At 46.5% G+C, this 19869-nt stretch overlaps 2 protein-coding genes across 5 annotated transcripts in view; both read left to right on the top strand.

The window, feature by feature from the left end:
• Positions 1 to 13931: 13931 nt before the first annotated feature.
• Positions 13932 to 14493, top strand: LOC144125287 (dynein light chain LC6, flagellar outer arm-like). Its single transcript, XM_077658537.1, has one exon. The coding sequence runs from the start codon at positions 14030 to 14032 to the stop codon at positions 14354 to 14356; it is 327 nt and encodes a 108-aa protein (XP_077514663.1). The 5' UTR covers positions 13932 to 14029; the 3' UTR covers positions 14357 to 14493.
• Positions 14494 to 14659: 166 nt separating this feature from the next.
• LOC144125284 (uncharacterized) overlaps positions 14660 to 19869 on the top strand; it is a 50203-nt gene continuing 44993 nt past the window's right edge. For all 4 annotated transcript variants that reach the window (XM_077658535.1, XM_077658536.1, XM_077658533.1 and 1 more), the window contains exon 1: positions 14660 to 14790. The gene's annotated coding sequence lies outside the window, so the exon portion shown is untranslated. The remainder of the gene's footprint in view (positions 14791 to 19869) is intronic.

Genomic DNA, 19869 nt, shown 5'->3' with positions numbered 1-19869 from the left:
ACAACCACCGCCGAAATTTTCTGATCCTAAAGCTCTCTTAATTCATTTCTTCTGTTGGTAGCATATCATGACCTAAAGCTCACAAAACTGTGTCGCAGCTCTTCCATCGCATAACCTTGAAAAGCTCCCGTGTCGCACCGATTCTAAAATTGATGTCGATCGCGAACCTGACAACAGCGTCCGAATGTGAGAACCAATTCTTTCTTTCCTCCGTGGTAAAAACCGCCCGTGCTGCGCAGCAAACGAGGCGGCGCGCCTCCGCTCGTGCCGATCCTATTTCCATCGGTTCGTGGATCTGCCGTTGTGCGTTCATGTCCAACATTCTTGGACAAAAATTTTGAATATTGGAAAATTTCAAGGTGCTGGTATGGAAATATTGAAGGTAATGGTCCTTTCTTCTGATGTGCAGCAAAAATCTTTCTTTTAAATTTTTTTTCAATCGCTCGCATCGAACAGTTAACTCACTGCCATAGAAAACCAATAAGGAACGCTTTTGACGATAGCAAAAATGCAAGCCTATCGATGGGAGATCTGCGGATATATTGATTGTTGTAGTAAAATCTTACAATATATGAAAAAAATTGCGCTCATAATAAACTATTTCCCGTTCAAAAATGCGTTTGTCCAGAATTGTTGGGTATGCGTTTTGCGATAATCGTGAATAAGCGGGCCCGCTTCGAGGCACACCTGAACGACATACTGCTCCCAGATGGCACATTCTCTATACATGGCCGGCCAATTGGCATGTGGAGCTGAGCAGTGCGCACAACAAGCGGCGTGGCGCTGTGCCAATAGAGTGTTAACGTTCTCGCAATTAATCTACTGGATTCCCCCTCTGCTATCAGATCAATAAATGTGTGCGTAAGTTGCTCCAGAAGGAAATGACTCATCCCGTCGCAATCATGCCCGATGTCACTGCCCAGATATACCCGATATCTCTGCTTACGGCTGTCCGTGCACCCCGCAACGGAGGTGGTTTTATGTATACAACCGCAAGAACAAAGCGGCAAATGTCTCTCAAAGAAGGCCCTCCAGCCAATGGCGTCGAGTGGTTTTTATGTTCCGTGTTTATTCCCCTACCACGCTAGCGTGGCAGGGTGTGAACGCCAATCCACAACTACGACCTAAGCACCCGCGGTCGCCCTCGGGAACAGCGCATTCCACTAGTTGAAGCCTGTTGCACATGCAAGCGAAAACACAGGCGAATCCTGCCGCCGCGGCGGAAGAACCTGTTTTGAGTCGTCGCGGCGATGAGCGGCGAGCTTCGAACAAGTTGGAAATGTTCGCTGCGACGCGCCGCTCATACGCATGCATGTGTTCACACTGGCGAGGCGCAAACGTCGAGCGACCGATGTCGGACAATTAGTTACGGTTTCCGAAGCACTATAGGAAAGCGGGGAGGGAGCGTAGCAAATCGATTTAAACCGGTCGCGCGACCTCCGCGACTTGCCGTGTGAATTCTCCTTTAGCGTGAGGGGAGATGAGTCAGTGAGCCTACATTGTAATCTTTGTTAGAAACGGAGAGGGGTATTCACCTTAATCTGCATAAACATGGACTCAAGACGGTTTCCATTGTAAAGGGAACATGTCGAAAGGGTACGGTGGCGCCTTCCCCGGGAGGGAACCTGTCTCGAATTCCTCCTCGAGTTCGTACTGCCTTCTCACCACTGCTAGGAACACAAAAAGAGAGAGCGTGAGGCACAAGTCGCCATACATTTCTTTCGCTTATTGTTGTTGATAGGATTTTAGGTCCTTCCGGCAACTTCCTTCTAAAGCATATTGAGGGGAATCTCCCCCTTCATTAAAAAAAAATTAAAAATGCCGTCTGTGAGCGAGAGCTTTTGTTTGGAAAACATCCTCGTGGAGAAGGGGACATACAGGATTTCGTAATTTATTTTTATTTTATTTTGAAATCATGGTACAATTAACGTCGGGGGCCCGGAGTAAAAACAGACGCTTGAAAAAGCCACGGGCCCCCACATTCCCTTCGTATTGCGTGAATATCAAGATCACGTGCGAAAATAAATCTGGAGGCTTGTGGGTATGATTATTCTGTGTCAGGTTATCCTACTCAGTTCTACCCAGCTGATGACCCGTACGGAAATAAGGAAGATCGCAGCACGTGTTCTTCCACAGCCACAAAAGGGGCTTTTATAATATAGGATGACGCTATATCGGTTAGGGGAATAGCAGGAAGCCAGTGGGCAGGCGCAGGAGTAACCAAAGGGAGGAGCGTTATTGTCTTGCGCCTTTGCACTGGCCCTCCGCTATTCCCCTATGCCCCTAACCGATAGCGTCACCTTAATCTAAATGTCTCTGAAGTATCTGATAACCCACCTCTCCCACAGCGCTGCACCGTATTGCGCTGTGCTGCATTGTCGCTGTGCTGTTTTTTCCCTGTGCTCTTTGGTCGAGCTGTTTTTTCCGTGTGCTGTTTTGTCGCTGAGCTTTTTTTCCTGGCGTGCTGTTTTGAAGCGTGCTGTTTTTTTGTTCTCTGTTCAGACGCGTGCTGTTTTTCAGTGCACGCCCGTAGCGATCTGTGCAATTAGTGTGCACTGTGAATGTTTTCAATTCTCTCGGGAGTGAGAGCGCACGAGCTTGGCTGCAGGAGACCGGGCCCCTGTCGGCTCGTTGCTCTAACCCCGCGGTGGATCCTTCTCTTAATTCGCACGCTGCTGGGACTTGTAGGGAAGCCCACTCTTGAGCTGCGTAATGACACCGACTCGTTTAAGCAAACGCATACTAAGCTAGAAATAGTAAATAAACTGCAAAATAATAATAATAATAATAATAATAATAATAATAATAATAATAATAATAATAATAATAATAATAATAATAATAATAATAATAATAATAATAATAATAATAATGTTGAAAATAACAATACGCATAAGTAAAATAATGTAAATCCCCAATCAAAGAAAAACAAATGCCCTGGCGTCGCTGAAGGAGGGGTGCAAGTGTGGACTGCGGAAGTTTTAGCTCAGTGCAAGCAATATTCATAATCTTATACCGCGTAATGCGCTTTCAATTGCAGTGATAATAACAAAAATTGAAAGCTTAATTCGTGGACGTCTCTTCAGACTTATTGGAAGCTTCGCTCATTTCGGTGCGTACAGTAAGGCATAGTTAAGAGGTTAGACTCTCATGACACGCATCGGCGAGTTCACATTCAAAATGCATTCCCCGTAGTTTGTATCCAAAATCACAGGGGCTCGATTTGCGTCAGTATAGCGCGGGCACAGTCAAACTATCATGCCAGACACGTCGAAGAGTTGTCTCTAAGCTCAGTGGCAGCTAGCGGAAAATAGGAGGAGTAAAAAAAAAAAAGAGCGAGCACCTCCAGTAGCCGCGAGAACAAATGCGCTTTTGGCATTACATGTGGTACAGCTGGATCTGCGGACAGCACTCATCGAGGCTGTTGCTGCCGCGCAGCACGTCACACGCTTGGGAAACAGCAGAACTCTGAAGCGGTTCCCGGCTTTTGTTATTTAGGCGCGGCGGTTGTGGAAGCTCGCGGCACGACATTTCTGACGTCTTCTGCGTGCCGCTTCAGCAGGAAACGAATAATAACGCAACAACCGTCGAAAGCCGAACGTGAACTAGCAGAGCGCATGCGCGCTGCTCAACAGCGATTGAAAAATACTACCCGTGAAAAGTTCACGTGCGACATTCCAAGCGGTTCTTCTGTTTTTTTATTTCTGTTCATTCGCGCTTGCTCTCTTGGCAGAATTCAAGTGCCTCGTATAATCGGTTGCGTGATTGTATTGTACGCTTCAGTGTGTGTTTGTACAACGCGTAGTGTTTACTTTTGCGCGATGACTGAGTATCGCATTTGAAACCCAATTCCTTGGCGTACGTTACGAATGCGTTGAAACGCGCAGCTGAGCTGAGCTGTCCTGTGTGAAGCAATCTGTACGCTTTTTCTTTTGTTTTCCATGATCGGGGAGAGGGGGGCTAAAGATAAGGGAAACAGATGTAAGTACCTCCACCAGCTAGTGGATTGCACGCACGCTTCGCTTGACTAGTGGAGTCTGGCGCGGATGTTTCCTGCTTCGTGATACAGCACTGCACGCTTCGCCATCAACGCCTTCATCTGCCTGGAGGCAGTCCTTATTAGTATGCGTGTTCTCAAAGTCATTCACAGTAACTGATTACACGCTTTCTGCGCCTTAAGCTGAAATGAAACGCTTAGGACATACAGGTGATGTATGTCTAAATATTTATTTTGGAACTCGCTGTCAAAACTGCAGCGCACTATCCAAAACCGAAAAAAAAAACGCTATATCGTAAATATATTGCAACGAATAAGAACTGCCTAAGCAAGTTTTTAAAAAGTGGGAATGGAGCCTGCGCGGGAAGCGTCGATAGGGAAAGGGTGAACAAAGTATACATTAATTAAATGTCCACAGAAAGGGGTGTTTGAGCTTGGCTTTAAAATGCTTGCACTATGTAGAGTACAGGCCACCGAGCGTCCATGCCGCGTACGAGACCTCAAAAGCGAAGGGAAATTTACAATACATTTTTAAAAATACCCGCTTTCGCACCTCGCGGCGACGCGCGGTGCCGGGCTTTCGCACGAAAACCTGGCAGACGACGTCACGTCTTGCTAATGACGTCAGCAGCCGGGCGTAATAATTGGTTCACAGCGCCAAATTCTTGCAGACGTCACGCGCTACCGCGGCCGCGGCCACTCTGCGCCCTCCGCAGCCGGCGGAGGTAGGGGAGGGGCCGAGTGAGTGGGGCCGGCGGAGGAGAGCCGCCGTTTTGGCGTGCGAGTGAGGGAAAGGCGCGAAGACGCGGAAGTTCAAATTTTGTCTGCATATAACTCAGCTTCCACAAAACGCATTAAAATAATTCCTGCTGGGGGATAATTATGAACCGTCGTCTTTTAACATCACAGACATATCGCACGTTTATTGAGACCTCCTTTCTGGGTCCCTTTAAAAGACTAGCGCATATAACTAGGACACAGACATAGAAGAAGACAGGATGAGCGCTAATCCTGTCTTCTTCTATGTAGCTGTGTCCTAGTTATATGCGCTAGCCTTTTAATTAATGATGACATATCAACTAGCCCAGCTTTCCGCCTTGATCGCTTAGTATACAAGCTGCTTTCAAGAAGGCGCTTAAGCAAGGTGACTATACGCACGTGATTCATTGATTTAAATCGGCACCATAACTCTTTTTTTTTCTACGTTCTTTCTAAGCTGTAATTTTTCACACCAAGCTGTGAAATGAGTGAATCAACGTGGCCGCCATGGATGTACTTGTTCCACCATGCAGTCGCTGCTAATCCATATACGAGTTGAACGTTCATTGTCACCGTTGTGAGCGCTTTTCAGAGTGCTGAATGCACGAGCCGAAAGAAATGAGCGGAATGCTATACCAATACCTCTGTAATCAAATGGAAGGTACTGAAATTCAAAAATATCCAGACCTGACGTCATCCATTCACCTTTACCTGCGGCCACCACAGATGGGCGCTTGGAGCCCAGCGGTGACGGTGGTCATTGATAAAATGCAGGTGGAACTAGCCTCACGATAATTATACATCTGGAATTGTTCCACCTGAGTCCCATTGTGAAAGCGGCTGCGTTCACGTCCGCGAATGATGGACGAGACTAGTGCAGAAATGCACATGCGTTTACTTTCCTCGTGACCTACTTCTTCCTCAGTCATGACCCTCCGAAGTGGCTAGCGGCATTAAGCCGGTTAGCGCGGGCTCGCGAGTGTTCTTGCGTTATGACGCTGTAGAAGCCCTTGTATGTATACGGAAAGGGCATCGTATCCTATGCACTCATTCCGTAGACGTGACGGATTGGCGAGTTTTCCCTCTGCTTTTTTACAGGAGCTTCCATAGCAGTACCCAGAGAAGCTCCCGTCGAGGCTATCTTCTTCTTTGTCTACGACTTCTTCCTTTTCTTCCAAGTTCACCATGGATGACGATGTACTATCATGAGCAATATGAGCAGGAACACGCGAGCGCGTGGCAGATAGCCTAGAACCCTCCCTGTGGCGGTGCACGTCTGCCGCTATTCGGAACACTGGGGAAAGGTTTCTGCCGCGTTGCCTGCTTCTGATAAATGGAAGAACGCACCTCCCTTTCCACTTAGTTTTTGAAAGCGGCCGCCACGTATCTTGGATTCGAGGCTATCGGGCACGCGCTCCTGCGTTCCCGCATCATATTACTCATGATAGCACAGGATATTCTTTCAGGGTAAACAGAAAACCGCAGACGAGGGGGATGTGCTTTTTTACGAAAGCCGCCCTATTCCCAAGGAGCTTTTTTTTTTCTTCGCGAGATATAGTTGGTTCGTGCTCTGTGGAATACGTACGCGCTTACCTGACGCAAAAGAGGACATAAAAAATGACAGAGAATGTTTAAACACTCGAATCAGTGCGATAGAAGGGATTTGTGCCACGAAGAAGACGACGATGAGCGGGCAGTGCCGCGGGGCGGCGGTGCGCTCGCGCTTCTCGGACACACAATCGGCGAAGGACGATTTTGCTTGTCTCTGAGTGAGAGAGAGAAAGCGTTTAATGCATAGAGGAAATAGCAGTTGGTTGGGTGCGCCCTCATTCCAGGAGCCCATTGGCTGTTGCCGCCGCTCTTGCCCGGTTCACCATGCAGCGAAAGCTGGGCCGAATGTGGGCTGGACAGCGCCGCCTGCCTCCCAGTCCTGATCAGTTGTTGGGTTATTGGTTCTTGGAATACCTGGATTCTTTAGAGGCAGTCAGCGAGTATTATGTTTCGGGAAACGTCGTAGGGAACCCTCTGGAGCAATGCTAAGAAATTCGACTACGATCACTGGCGTATAATTCGGCACCAGAACAGAAAGACTCCAAGCAAGCGCCTGGGAATAAATGCCAGCTGCAGCCTTTTCGCCATGCTGAGATGCATTGGTGGAAACAACTGTGTGGCGCGGAAAATTTAGGAGATATTCGTCCAGGAGGCCATTTAACGCAGTATCCTCACTGCGCCCTCTGCTGCGAAGTGGCTAACTTATATCGCGTGATATTCGTATGCCAGGACAAACCAGATATTGTGAGAATCAGTGATCCGACAACTGAGAACTGGAAGGCAGCGCTGTTCGGCTCACACCCGGAAGACCAGCCTTGGCTGGTGACCCGGGCAAGAGCGGCGGCAAAAGCCACTAAGTTCCTGGAATGAGGGCACACCCAACTAACCTCGGTTTATTCTGTGCATTAAATGTTTTTTCACACACATGTGCACATACAGACAGACACGCACAGACACACCGAAAGCCGATATATTCAGGTCATCTCCTTCGTCTACTACTTTCTGGTACGGGGTAACACGAAGATAGAGAAAGAGAGGAACATGTGGATTGCAGAATAAACTCGCATTACTGAAATCTTGCATGAAACAAGAAAAGAAAGCGGACTTGTGCGGGGCGTGCGATGCGCAGAAATGATAACCGATCGGTTGTTAGGGTTGGAGTGGATTACAAGGAGTGAAAAGACAGCCGGGGACAGCATAGATCTAGTTAGATGGGCAGGGAAGATAGGAAAATTTGCGGAAATAATTGTCTACCGCAGGACAGGGATAACTGGAGATCGACAAGTGAGGCCTTCCTCGTGCGCTGTACGTAACTAGGGTTGTTGGTGGTGCTGACGATGACTCCCTTTTCTTCCAAATTAGAAATTCACCTGGAACATTATCTAATAACTATGCGGCCAAATAGAGGTAGGTTTATTTAAAAAGGCAGAGAAGTCGGCCTATAAGGGATTGCATTGGGGCAGGGGAAGAGGAGAAATATGGTTAGGAGATGACGTGCACAGAACACAGGTGCAAATATATGCAATTACGTCAGGAGCACGCCTAATCACAACTGCAAGTTCAGACCCACGTTGCGCGAGAAACGAGGGAGCGCCCGCGTTGAATGGAGAGCTTTCCGAGACCTCCGGCCAAGCGCCATCCGTGATTGGCCTGATCCCTCGAAAGGCGCCATGGGCAACGGCCAACGCGCGCATATACATGGCGTACCTTGATTACATATATGGTCCACAGTCTCGGTGACGTGACGAGAACATCGGTATGAAGAGTTGTACCAGGTATACCACCGTGTGAAAGTGAGGTCCACTACGCTTACCTGTGTGCATTGTAAGCCATATACGTATATACAGTGTAATCTCTTATAGATACATGGTTGTTCTTTATTGTAGGCAAACCTAGTGTTGTTGTGCTCAAACAAAGCCACGATATGAACGCTAAACGCATCTCTGCATTATAAAGAATTACATTTCTAATCACTGCCCCGCAAGGCTGGTACTCAGTTTACAAGCTGCACACTTCTTCAGTTCAGTTCGTGATTCCTCAGGGCCCACAACCTGGGCTACGCTGCCCAACAGCACATAACACCACCCGCAGGTAGGTAGGTATAGGTAGGTAGGTAGAATGTGCGCACACGCAATAAAACCCGCCCGGACATGAACTATTCTAACGTTCTAATTGACATAGCAACATTAGCTGTTTAGGTATAGGACCATCGTCGGAATTTTCCCCACCGTTCTCTTCTAATGGGCCCCTTTCTGTGAATGGCCACCGTTTTATGTGCAGATCTGCTTCGATAGTGCGGCCGCTTCTGGTGCGAGAATGACAGCGGACAATTGGAGGTCAACCTTTGTCCCGCAGTGGACTAGACAACACGACTGGCGTCGATGTGGATGACGACGACGTGCAGCAGCAGCAGCAGCAGCAGCAGCAGCAGCAGCAGCAGCAGCCCGGCAACCGATCGTTTCTTCTGCTATCCCTCCCTGCCTCTCGCTTGACGAGCCGCCAACGCTCCTTCCGCCCACAAAAGCTGTCGCAATCAAGCTCGCCGCAGCCACGCTCCCGTGTTGTTCCCCTGTCGGGCAGCGTTCACACAGCACGCACACACGCACCTCGAAGAGCGCGCGCAAATGCCCTCACAAAGGGCTTCGAACGGTGCGCGTCGCGCTTCGTACGCAACCGCGCAACCTCAGCGAGTTGCCCGCGTAAATACACACGTCGTCTGAGCAATATAGTGTATGTTTGTGTGCTGATGCCAGCGAAAGAAGTGCCCGCTCGCTGTGTGCTCAGCTGCGTCGCGAGTTATTCGAGCGTGTGGTGTATGTGCGTGGTTGTGCGCGTTTGCGTGCGTGTTTCTCGGCCGATGCGAAAAGAAACACGTCGACGGGGGGAGAGGGACTGAGCCTCTCCCTCGCGATTGCGGCCGGCTCCGAAGCAAAAACTGGTTTTTCTACCGCACCCACAGAGCGCGACAAGCTATTACACTACAGGAAAGAGGGTGGAAGGGGAGGGGGACTTTTTTTTGTATGTGTGAGCTTGTCGGGCGCGCTTCTTTCGCGCTAGCGGTGAATGACACGGGTTGACAGCCGTGTCGATGCATGCTCAGGAGGACTGGACGGACTGCTGTTGAACAGCAGTTTTCGCCCCCCTCACCTCTGCGCACGAAACTGTGTAATGTGAGCATTTATCTAAACAGTGCGAGGATTATATCAAACGTGTGCTGTATGTGTGTTGATCACTGAAAGAAAGGGGGGAGATGAAAATTGACCGACTGGTTCCTTTAAACTACCGATCGTGTTCAACATGTCACAAGCTGTAAAAACTAAAATGTCGTCGTGCAGCAAGTTGAAGTAGACAGGAGTCTAATCATGGCAAAATATTTAGCAAGAAAACGGCAATGGGAAGCCGGCTAACTGAGCGGTTCCGTACGAGCAATTCTCAATTAAAGTTTTTCTCTGTTTTACTATTGAATGAATTAATTTTAAATGGAATTGGAAACTTTGCCAACGGCAGTTGTCATCATTCTCAAACACTATTTTAGGTACCGGACCGGCACGTGAAATGAAGCCCTCATATGCAGTATTGACCGCCTAAAAAAATAGTGTTTGCCTCGAAATATCTGCGATAACTCTATAGTTTATGCAAACACAAGCGAATGTGTGCGCTTGGCAACAATACACGTGACTTGATGGAATTGGATGGAAATAAAATGGATAATTTTTGTATTGTTATGTTTATGCTCGCGTTTTGTACGTGGAAACTGCGCCGCTCTCGTATTTTTGCTGCGTTTCGCAGAAAACATTGCAGAATTGCAGTCTGCTTAAGAGCGGAAATGCGAAAGCCTTTCTTTCCCTTTCCTCTGTTTCTCCCTCCATTTGTCATTTTTATGTTTTATTGTTTGAAAATTGGGTGTTTTATTTTCACCCTTTAATTTTTTAATTTAATTTTTTTTCCTTTTATTTTTATACCAAGTAAGCCTTCTCAAGCATTTACATCGTTTTTCATCGAATCACTCACACAAAAACCTGCTTCAACCACGGCATAATTGGTTGGTTTTTGGTGGAAAGGAAATGGCGCAGTATCTGTCTCATATATCGTTGGACACCTGAACCGCGCCGTAAGGGAAGGGATAAAGGAGGGAGTGAAAGAAGAGAGAAACAAATAGGCATTTATTTTCATTATTTCAGTCCAATTAATTAAATAATTAAAATTAATCAACTAAACTTTTCCAATTTCAAGATCTCCTCACGCACTACCTGACACAATCAACCTTTTGCACATTTATCTCCACAGAACGACATAATCATGCGGACAAAATTTGCGGACACTTTTTGCTGACGCGACATAACCATATAATGCTTACGCATTAATTAAAATGCGTGCTCATAATTTTCATTGAAACTGATCGATTACTAATTGTCCAGAGTTTTATTGGAGCAAACTGCACTTTGCGTACTAAGCGCTCACTCAATCAAAAATTCGTCTGACCACCACGCGTATGAGCACAGTATGCTGGATATACATGTATAATAGCGACATGAATTGAAGGCACTGGACAAGTGATGTCCTTTATTTCTAGGGTGGAAGGCGCTGCAACGCGTTTGTACTCTATCATAATCTACTCGCAGTAGCCTGAGGAAAGCATCAAGGTTTCTCCCACAATGTACCGCAATCCCCAGTTTTCCTTTTTTGTTTTTGTTTGCTGCATGGTTTCCATTGTTTTTGTTTGATTGTTACATGTGTGCCTACTCCTGCATCAATTGCCGATGGGTCTTAAGAGTTCCCAGAAATAAGTAAACAGTCGAGTACTAGGTTGGTCAAAGATAGTCAACTAAAAATTAAGATCAGCAAAAAATCACACTTCCACATCTTTTTTTTTACAAATAGGCGACCCATGCTTCTTCACCATGTTCGTTTCGATATTCGTTGGAGCAGTGAAAACGTTTCAGATTGGAACAGCGTGCGATTGTAGGGCGTCGTTATGCCCTATACCTACTGGGAAATTCGAGTATCTGAATGTTGCATTTCGGGCCCATTTCGTAAGTCGGAGCCGTTGGCGTTTTTGAAGAGAGAGAGAGGTGATAAAAACGTTCTTGTGGCCGCTATTTCTGGCGCCCCCCAGCGTTGAGTTCCAATTATAACCGCCTTCCGCCTAGGCCTTTCCCGCTTTCGATTCGCGAGACATATGGGATGTTGACACCGGAGCAGCGAGATATTGCATTACCATCGCTGGAGAACGCCGTGTATGAATATGTCGCCTGTTCTTTAAAAACGAGATGGCGCGCGGATACCTCGCAACGGGCTCTAGTGTACTACATACGCATTTAATTGCGCGCTTTCACTCGAGAAAAAGAACAAGGAAGACAACTGCGATCGCGATTTAGCAGAGATGCGTACGGGATTAGAGGCTGCGTTTACAATTCTTGCTTTATTTTATGTTTTGCGTCTGCGGAAGGTACGCCATCCATGCGTGAGCTGCCTCCTTCGACGATGGAAAACCGGGGATTGAAAAGAGCTGGCAGTCTGCCTCCAACCTGGAAAGAGATAAATCTGCAGGAGGGAGTTCTGCGAGAGCGAGCAGGCTCGGAGGACACAACGACATGGAGAGGAGGGGAAAGCTCGATAAATGAACGATCGCTGGGGGCAAAGAAAGAAGGCGAAAGCTGCGACCAGTTAAAAGAAAAGAGAGAATCGGGCGGGGGGGGGGGGGGGGGGGGGGGGGCAACGAGGATAAAAAGAAAACTCGGGCAGAAACTGCCAACAAGAGCGAGAGAGCAAGAGAGAAAAGAAAAGGAGAGAGGAGAATAAAAGAGCGAGAAGCCGAAGGGAGAGAGCCCGGAGTGAAGGCAGCAGCAGACGCGCAGTCTCGAAAGCGGCAGCAGCAATAGTGACGCAGTACGCGTCGTCTGCTACCGCTGCTGTTCATGCCGTCGCCGCCGCGCCCGCCCGCCACTGCGGCTCGGACCGCTGCTGGTGCAGAGTGGTTCCGCACTCGGCAGAATAATAGTGCTGTGGATCATCGAGGGCGGTCGCGCCTTTTTGGAAACTCCCAAGCCTGTACACGACTCAGGTCGTGGAACGCGTCGTCGCCGTTCTAATTATTTCTTCGCGGAACTCAACTAGCAGCACCGGAACCGGCGATCACCTCCCGACACGTACTCAAACACATACAACACCACACCGGTTCTTCCTTCGCGATGATGGCAGCAGTGCCTCAGAAGTGTTTCGCTTCTCTCTATCTCTCTCTTTGGTCCTTTCTCTATTTTCTCTCCTCCCCAGCTGTCCCTTTTTTCTCGGTGTGGGTTGATATTGATCGGCGCGCCATAGTTGCTGCCATGCGGCGGACCTTCTTTTTTTACTTCGTCATTCTTCTCTCCCGAGCGGCGAAAACGCGCCGGAGCCCACCCTAGCACTTTTACTTTTTAGGGGCCTCTTAGGCCTAATTAAAATGACCGCTAGCCAGTGAGTGTCCCAAGGCTCTCGGAGTGCGTGCTCTCGGATGGCGGACCCCGGAGAATCGAGCGGTTTCATGGGTTATGCTTGGGTTATGTTCATACTTTATATGTTCCGTGCGAGCGGATGTTTGAACTTTCTTTCTCCATCGCGGTCATTTTAAAGCGCGGTCTCACTCGGCTCTCTCCAATGAACCAGAGTGTGCAGCCATAATCTTAGAGCTCACTTTCACACACGGGAGTATATTCTAACTTGAATTACTTATTACAAGCGATCAAAAAATATGAATAAAGAAAGAAAGCAAACTTTTGTTTGTCTTCAAGCTGAATATATACAAAAAGGTCGATCGATACGACGTCATTTTTTTATTTTTAGCTCTCTGACACAGGCTGTTGAGGAATACGCAATTTTGTTCATGTTTTAATCGAAACTGGTGGCTTCGTTAAAGGGTCTTATGTCCTTTACGTAAAAAATAAAGGTGCGCAAGCGGATGGGAAGAGGGCTGACAGGAAGCAAAGCACAACCTTCTCTTCTTGCCGTCCTTCCGCGGTAGGCAAATTTGCATGAAGACGGCGCAATAGCGAAAAAAGTTAAGCCAAGAAGCTGCCCAAATTGCGGTCTTCAGCTCCCCCCCTCCTCTGGGATTAGTTCACTAAACGGAATTTTGATGTTGCCGCAAAGCAGTGACATGAGAGGAAAATATTTCTTGATGCCTTCAGTGACAAATGACATTTAATAATGGCGAGCACATGCTCAATGATATGAATCAAACGTAGATCATTCTAAAGGCATATATGTACATTTAATTGCCAATGGATCATCGCGTGGCTTTAATTCCATGGAATACTTTTGCCTTCTTTTGTGCTTGATGGGATAACGTGCCACGTTCCGCTATCCTGTTGGTGCGGTCCGTTCACACAGCGCATACCACCGTGGTCCCGACATAACCAGTACTGTTGCCTTTGAATATGTTCGAGTTTCAGGCGTATACATATGTTTCCTTGCACGTGGTGTCACTAAAACCGCTGGGAAATCTTGCATGTCATCTTCGTATGTGGGGCCGATGGCGCGCAGAGCTGCTACGCGCTGTGAGAAGAAGACAAAGCGCGAATTCCAGCAGCGCGCACGTGGCTCGATCCCCGGGCCCTGCCTGATCAGTCGCCACGAGAGCTCGTTGTCGCTGGTCACGAGCTGCGCTAGCTGCAGACCGCCGCCCCTGGAAACGTTCGGGACTGAGCTTGGAACGTTCTCCGACCCCTGCGACCTCGGAGAAACATGGCTGCGGCAACTGCTACGGCACCCACGGCGGCTCCCCTGGCGGGCGCGGACTCCAACGCCGCAATGGACGTCGAGGTCCACTACGGGGACCTGCCCCAGGAGATGATCAACGAACTTCGTGACGTGGCAACCAAGGCCATGAAGGACTCCAAGGACTGGGCCGACATCGCCACCACCATCAAGACCGCCTTCGAGACCAAGTACGGTCCAACCTGGTTCTGCGTCGTGGGCAAAGACTTCGGTATCACGGGCACCTGCGAGATGAACCGCGGAGGCTTCGTCTCCATATCCGGAGTGGCCGTCGGAGTCTTCAAGTTCAAGTAACGAACTGCTGTCTTCGTCATTGCTGTCGCACATGGGACTCTTAGGTTTTCCCCTGGCACATCTGGACCTTGCGCACTCATGCGAACTAGTTGAAACAAAATTTACGAAGAAAGAGAACCCGACTGCTTCAGCCTACATATCTTGTCTTGCTTTTGTTCTTCTTCCTGTATGTGTGTTTCACTAACAACTTCACATTTTTAATTTCTCAGGCAGTATGCAAGCCGGCTCCTCGCCAGACGCGCGACTGTTCCGCTGGTAGTTTTTCGAAAATGGAAGCTTGGGCATTCCGACGCCAGGCGGATCCACGATCACCGACGTTGCCGTTCAAAATGGCGGGCCAAGATCGTTTTGTTGTGTTCTGGCTGCTGAAAAAAAACGACTCTTCAGGATGCGTTGGCTTGGATGCTATTGTTGCAAACTCCGCTAGTGCTTGCGTGAGTACCGCGCTCTGCCGAGTCTTGTCAGCCCAGCCAGTCGCGCAAACGAGCATTTTAATCGAGGTGCTCCGAGATGCCCGATTCTCCGCCGTGGGAGAGCTGTCTGTCAAGCCTTTTCTCTTACCCCGGACCTGCTTTGTATTTATATTACTTTCTCCTCTGACGCGAATTCACATTAAGGCCAATTAAAAATACCCCAGCAATATCGGTGTCTTTGGAAATGGCCCCTAGGATCATTTGTGCCCCCGTCGGCGGTCGAAAAAGTTTATTCCTCTTCTTTGTCCCGTACACTGCGGTGTCTTTGTCACAAGCACGAGTACCATTTTGCGGTCCAGCGGCCGACTTTACGGACGCTTCTGCGAGCATCGCGACCCTGTCTGGCACGAGCTCCTGCAAACAGTGGTGCGAGTGCGTGCGTCAAATTTGGTTTGATCTCTTGCTCCGCGTGATAACTGGCGAGCCGGTGCCAGCTAGCCAAGGCCCCTCAAAGTTTTCGCTGTTTTTTGTTTTGTTTGCTTTCACGGTTGATCGTCTTCCGAATGGGCCGTCGGCTACCGCCCTCCAACCGTGTTGTGTTCTCCACGGAAGGCTGAAGAAAAAAAAGTGTAGAAATTTAATATCAACGCTTGCTGGGGTCGGCAGCCCGCAGTGTTCATTCTTCGTCTTTCTCGTTTAATTACGGCAGCCGCGGTCACCCAAGCCGCGTCTTGTGAGGAACGGCTGCGCGCTCGCTTGCGTTCCTTGGGGGGGGGGGGTCGCCGCAGTGGCGGCCTGTGCAGCACGCAGTTCGCATCCATTTTAACTCACCTTCAGCCTTTCCTCGAACTTTTACTTTTGTCTTCTTCTCCGCCTTGTTTTTCACTGACGTTGCAGCACTGTTAGCTTTCCTCATTGCCGTTGTCTGGCGCGGCGCCGTGGTGTTTGGGGCGAGCATTTGCTTTCGCTGCGCGATTTAGGATAACGCAGTAGTCATATTTATTGTTCTCCAACAAGGCGTTAATTAAAACGAAAAATCCGGGAGCGCGTAGTGGCTGGATTTTTAATTGTTGCCGATTATACGCTGGAGTGGTTCTGTGCATGAAATACTGAACGCCGTTAGAAGAAAAATTCATAATTACTGAAAGTTCAGAACAGTTTCGCAGAAACTGCTTTTTTTAGACGTGAGTGCTGACATCTGGCATTTGTCAAGTAATAACAAAAAACAGCCGTCATGAAAGTACTATGAGGGAACTGATGGAACAAACAGTTATTGCTTTTTGTAAGTTTGGTACCATTTTGTGCTGTCACTTGAGGAACAGAGGCCAGTGATATCCAGAGAGAGGTGTGAAACATCGGTGTGTGTTGTTGGAGGGCTTGCAAAATGACTGCGAGTAAACAGTTATTGTCCTGAGAATGTTTATGCAGAGAGCTTAACAGATACACCATGCACAGTCTGTTGTTAAGGGAGTGGCTTTACTGCTGTGTGGTGTTATCTATTTGGTAGTGCACCAGTCTACCTTGTAAACTAATTTCCCAAATCTCATGGACAGTAAAAAAGAAAAAAAACAGCATGTACTCATTTGCTTTATTTCTAGTTTTTTTTTCATGCATTCTGGTAACTTCTCACTGTCCCTGAACATTGGAGAACTGAAGAAGAGCATAGACTACATTTTGGAAAAATTTTTATGAAACAAATGTCTTAAGAAACTGGCACCTGGTTCTCAGATTCACTTTCACTCTGTGATTAGTGCAAAACAGGAGTATTAAAGGGACAATTAGGACAAATTGCAGTTGGTCTGTATAGGTATAGGATGGCATTTAATAACAAATAGACCTCTCTCACCTGAATCGGAGCTTTTTTAAGCTGGCAAAGACCGAAAAAGTAAATGCAGGTGTCGCCACCATCAGCTGGTTTTGCAACTAAACTGCGTGTGTCAACACCGAATTTTTGTCGCAGATACCAGAGGCTGTGTTACACCGCCATTCAGTTGAAAACTACGGCAATCCATCCTTTTCAGTGTAGACCACACGAGTTTGAATTGAGTGGTGGGAAAGTTTTTAAATTCAATTTTCTCAACCAAAAATTGATTCTTTGCTGCCGTATATACATTTACATGTAATGAAAATGGCCAGAGAATCAATTTTTGGACAGAGTTCTCATTGTCCCTTAAATGCTTTTGCACCTAGTTTATTTTTATCGAGTAATTTGAAAGCTCAGGAGTCTGCCATTCTTTGCTTTTCATAGTGGATTGGCAACTGTATTCTTGGGAGATTCTAGGGTGCTACATGTAGTTGGGAAGAGTAATTTTAACAGTCCCATATATTTTGCATTTCTGAATTGCTGGCTTCATTTAGAACTGCACTTTGTTTGAAGTGTCTGTTTGAAATTCATGATTTTTAAATGACGTTAACTGTAGGTGTTTATATGTGTGCACCTGCTCCTAAAAAGAGCATATAAGTGAACATTGGCAGTTTAGGAGCTTTTATGAGGAGGTATCCGCATTTCATTACTTGGTAGCATTCATTTCTGTCAAATTTTGTGAAGCAAAGCATTGTTTCCGCTTGTTTCTTGTACAGAGTGCTCAGATATAAACCTTATTTAAATTGTGAGAGAATAATTGCTGCTTGGTCCTTGTTTTGCTTTTTTTTATTGTATTTTATTTGCAGGTGCAGGCACCTAATAGCCTAATGCAGTGCTGATACACCCATTGCCTTAAGTCCGTAGTTCGCATTCGTGTTTATTTGCTGAAAATTCTTACTTTCTTGCCCTTTCTTATTTTTTGCCACTGCTTTGCTTGTTTGCAAGGAAACTTCATGAGATGTTCTTTTGTGCTGCACATAATTGCAGGTTTTGTTAATCTTTTAAGGGCGATAGACACCAAATTTTTACTTCCATGTTTTCTTCTTTCATATGATGCATTATACAACAAACAAACACAGAACAATAAAAGTATGCCGAATTCAGTTTTCAAAATTTGGTTTTAACCGAAAAAGGTCAGTCTTTTTGGTATGCAGCTGGCTTTTGAGTGCGAGTTACACTCAGTCGAAGTTGAAAATTAAACTAAGTAGGAAAGCAAGGGGCATGATGCGGAGATGTTAGCATAGGATAAGCAGCACAGTTGTGCGATTTGAGGTATTGATCCTCTAGCTTATAAGCCTCTGCAGACGGAAGCATCACCTCCTTGCCACCTTCTGGCTAAGCTCTGTTTGTTCACTATCATCACCTGTTTAGGGCAGTTAGTCTGTTAAGAAGGGTAATCAGCGGCATGTAGGACATTGACATGAAACTGCACATGGTCATCATGAAAAATTATGTTCTGGCTACCACGACTAATATTGAGTGGTAGTTCCATCGCTGCCATCAGCAGAGACGCAGACCATGCGATGCCCCGCCCTCGCCCTCAACTTAGTGCGACAACCCAGTGAAAACTTGTAAACCTTCGTAGAAAGTAAACTTCCACTTCCGTTTTTGTCAGTCTCTCATGAAACTTGAGCTACACTTTTAATGACAATAGCACTTCTGCAAGCACAGCTCCAAGTACTACCATATGCATGTTAATTACTGGTAAATAAATAGTTCAAGATGAAAAAAAAACACCGCGATAGATTTTAAGGGTCTTGACCACACAGAATTGCTACTTTAAATCGCCAAAAAAAGTCTGTATTTCATTTGTCAAAGGTAACATTCGCCGAAAAAACAAACAAAACAAAAACAGAACTTGCATTCTGAAATGAAAACCTAAAAGTCCGACGTCTAGTTATACGTTAATACACATGGATCACTGCGTTGATATTCACTTACGATTGCTAAATTATATATAATTGAATTTCTTCTTGATGCTGTTTTGGTTTCACCAACCGAATGATGACTGTTATGTGCAGTTGGTCCCTAGGTCACATGAGGCACGAAAAAAACTGGTATAACTGCTCATATGTCGTTTGTTGTTATTCCAGCTCTTGAAGCAGGCTGATTTAAATGTTTTAATGAATTAAAACTATGTGTCAGCATTTATATCGCAGGTTTTCTCATGTCTCATGTAATCTACAGATCAACTACATGTCGCAGCCATCATTCGGTTGATGAAACCAAAACTGAAATGGCATGACAGAAGAAATTCAAGTATAAATTATGGAGTGGTTGTAGGCAAATACCATGCGGTAATCCATGTATTCTGATGTCTAACGCATTATTGAAAAGAGAAAACAAACAACTAAAATTAAGCGTCTGTGGTTCTTTAACCTCGGCGTTTTTCATAGCCATCGAGAACCGTGGGATGTTGACAATTTCAAGTAGTTGCAATTGCTATATTCTTGGTTTGTAACATGGGAACTGTATCATCTTTACTCAACATCCTTAGCACTGATTTTGTTATATGTTACGCCATGAATATGATGATTAATATCCTTCTAGTCTGATTCAAAATTGGTGCTGTTATTTTATATTTCAGAACATAGTTGCATCGTTTGGCAAAATGGTAATGCTTGCTTCGTGTGAAAGGTCAAAAGCTTGTTTGTGGCAGCTGCTGAAGTTGAGCATGAACTTTCTGTTGGCATTAAGAGAACGGTGTGTGTATTCATTGTAAGATGGATCTATGGGGCCAGATGTTGGACTCAGTGGAGTTATGTAGGGCGGTGTATGTATCTATCTTGTTGGGGCTCTTAAGCCACCACTTTGGTGTTCTTAGATGCCATTATCACCATGCTGTAATGTGTACTTTGAAATTAGGAGAAGCTAAACATGCAGTTTAAACGTTAAAGTAGTTTTAGCTGTTTTAGGTGTATCAGTGCGACAAGAGAGGGGCGGCTGAGCAAAATTTACTTTGGCGTTGTTTGACAAAAATTAAAAGAAGTAGAGCAGTCTGACTGCAGAGTAGCATATAGCTAACTGTTCAGTGGATCTGGCATAACACGATGTCATAAACCGTTCGTGCATTTATGAAGGTAATGAAGCATCCCGGGTATTCATGGACACATGCAGCTTATCTGGCCTTTTCGTACAACTCTAAATGTCACGGGGAACTCAAAATGCGAAAGCTTTGCAGAGACTAGGAATGTGTTTTTGAATGTTGTAGAGGTGCTAAGCTACTCCCTGAGGAC

The sequence above is a fragment of the Amblyomma americanum genome, chromosome 3, assembly GCF_052857255.1.
Source record: "Amblyomma americanum isolate KBUSLIRL-KWMA chromosome 3, ASM5285725v1, whole genome shotgun sequence".
Taxonomy (NCBI): Eukaryota; Metazoa; Arthropoda; class Arachnida; order Ixodida; family Ixodidae; genus Amblyomma; species Amblyomma americanum.
This window is presented reverse-complemented; position numbering and strand designations above follow the sequence as displayed.